This window comes from Chrysochloris asiatica, unplaced genomic scaffold (assembly GCF_000296735.1).
Source record: "Chrysochloris asiatica unplaced genomic scaffold, ChrAsi1.0 scaffold00095, whole genome shotgun sequence".
NCBI classification, from domain to species: domain Eukaryota; kingdom Metazoa; phylum Chordata; class Mammalia; order Afrosoricida; family Chrysochloridae; genus Chrysochloris; species Chrysochloris asiatica.
In genome coordinates this window covers 7,115,463-7,118,154 of record NW_006408613.1, presented here as the reverse complement: position 1 = coordinate 7,118,154, position 2,692 = coordinate 7,115,463, and the positions used below count along the sequence as shown (strand labels likewise).

The window sequence follows — 2,692 nt, the reverse complement described above, 5'->3', positions numbered from 1 at the left end:
CTATACAGGGTCACTATGAATCAAAATTGATTCAATGTCACTTAATAACAGCTACAACATTGTGATTATTATTCAAAAGTTAAAATAGTATGCATATGTCACATGGCCGAGTCTTGATTTGATATATGCTTTTTTATCCATAATAAAAGTGTGTATATTAAATAAAAATATTTCATGCTTTTTGGTCTTATTGAGAATGTTATGTTTAATTTTGTTTACTTTTACAAAGGAATATATTTTTACTTTGCTTTGGTTTTGTAACTTGATCTAAATTAATTAGGAAATATTGGAGAAATGTTTTATTATTTTGATTTGCTGTCTACTTCAATGATTTAGTTTTTTTTTTAATTAAATACAACTCTGTGAAGATGTCATTTGTAATTTTGTTTTAATTAAAATGTGAATAATTTGAGCATTACAATTGTGGGAGAAGTTGTATTAAATTGAATCTTGTTTGTTTGTTTGTTTGTTTGTTTTTGTAAATAGCTGTCTTATGCAGTCAACCTCCTCAAGTGCAGCATGGAAAAGTGGAGGGAACAGATTTCCACTGGGGCTCTAGTATAAGTTACAGTTGTGCTGATGGCTACCAGCTTTCTCACTCGGCCATTCTCTCCTGTGAAGGTCGTGGGGTGTGGAAGGGAGAGATTCCTCAGTGTCTACGTGAGTCCTATAGCAAAACAAGTTCTGCTAATCACAATAGAACTAATATGTGCATCCCAAATGTATAATTTGAGGAAAATTGTCATGTATAATTTATAGGATTATTTGAATATGGACATCATAAATATATAATTTGAGGTAAATAGTCATGTATAATTTATAATTATATTAAAATATATAAAAGGATCAAACTTGAGATTGCATTACTCATGGGCTGATTCTTTTTCTTTAGTTCCATATTTGTTTAAGTCTAAAGGTTTAAGGAAAATAGTTAAACCAGTATAACAGGTTAACCTGATGCAAGGAAGCCTGATACTAGTGAATATATATTGACTCTATTCTATAAAGTTTTTGCTTAGCTCTCACTGTTTTCAATAGCTGTCTTCTGTGGAGATCCTGGCACTCCTGCAGAGGGGAGACTTAATGGGAAAAGTTTCACCTACAAATCTGAAGTCTTCTTCCAATGCAATGCTCCGTGTATACTAGTAGGATCTTCAAGAAGAATCTGCCAAGCTGATGGCACATGGAGTGGTATACAGCCCACGTGTATCGGTAATAATTTGCTATAGACCCAGAGTTATTTTGTGATAAGGACATTTTATTTTGAAATCCAATAATTTGTGGTTTTATGATAAAGTTTTCATAAATAACGTTCTGTGTTAAGTAAAATATTTTATGCATTGAACGAAAGTCCTTTGCAGTCTTTTAAGCAGTACAAACTAAGGTTAAAGACTAGTAGTTTTCTGAAAGAGATAGTAGACATTGTTTACTTCTCTCAATTTCTTCACCTTTAGTCCATCTTATTGGACAATTGTAATTTTTAGAAGAAAGTTACTTTCATTGAAGGTACCATTGATACCATTTTCTGAAATAGCCATTACCACAGAAGGAGCCAACCCCATGGTTTTTTAGCCTTCCATAAATGCCTGTATAGCATTTTATATCTCTTCACTTAACTAGGATTGTTAGCAAAGGTTATAATAAAGAAGAAGAAGAAAAAGGAGCCACATGTAGTGGTGATGTTTTGGTGTTCTTAGAATGTTATTAGTTGTTTTATTAGGAGACTTCTAGTCAGTGGAATGGACACAAATATGGATCTCTTACAATCAATTATCCAGGTAGCTGTCTTTCCAATTTCTTGGTGTAGATGAGTGAGTGCATCCAGTGTTGCACCAGTTTCTTGGAAGATTTCAATTTCTATTCTGTCAATTTCTGGAGGCTTCTGTTTCAGCAGTGCTTTCAGTGCAGTTTGGACTTCTTCCTTCAGTTCCATTGACTCGTGATCATGTGCTACCTCTTGTGACAGTCGCAATTAGTCATGATAACAATTACTCACTATTGAATCATAAGAATCTTATCCCCGTCTCTTTTTACCAGACCCATCTAGACAAGATGAAAACTATTCAATGGGGCACTCTATCTTCCCCTACTCATTCTTAAACTCCCTCTTGAAACCTTGTAATCCAGTCACGTCATGCCTTTATCGCCCTTCATTGTAGGTAGCCAATGTCTAAGTTGCCCATCTCTATCTATCCTGCATACAGAGGGGATAGCATTGATACTTGAAATGAAGACTCCTTCTCTCTCTATTGGTATTTGGAGCTACTACCTCCATGAATAGGAGTTCTGGTGTGGTGCTGTGGGTTAATGCTCCAGGCTGCAAAGCCATTTGAACTGCAAGGTCAGAGGTTCTAGCTCACCAGCTGCTCTTTGGAAACCCTATACAGGGTCGCTATAGGTCCGAACCGACTCAACAGCATTAACAACAACAACGAACCTCCATGAATATAGGTCAAGGTCATCAAACTGTAGCAATTTACCCTCATTTTCTTTATCAAGAATTTTGTTTTGTTTTGTTTTGTTTTGTTTTTTTATCTTCCTCTAGTCTAGTTCTGATTATTAAGCCATTGAGGCTAGGTCAAATGGGTACTATCTGCAAGTTTGGGTGTTCTTGTGCATCTCCCTCCCTTCATATCAGCTGGATTCGTCACTCTTAGCTCTAGCCCTCTGTAACTATGTCCTTGTCCATGGG

At 35.5% G+C, this 2,692-nt stretch overlaps 1 protein-coding gene across 1 annotated transcript in view; it reads left to right on the top strand.

Moving 5' to 3' along the window:
• The window catches only part of CSMD1 (CUB and Sushi multiple domains 1), a 2,529,117-nt gene that overhangs the window by 2,475,511 nt on the left and 50,914 nt on the right, over positions 1-2,692 (top strand). The window contains exons 58-59 of the mRNA XM_006866725.1: positions 487-660; positions 1,039-1,212. Coding sequence (XP_006866787.1) covers positions 487-660; positions 1,039-1,212 — 348 coding nt within the window. The remainder of the gene's footprint in view (positions 1-486; positions 661-1,038; positions 1,213-2,692) is intronic.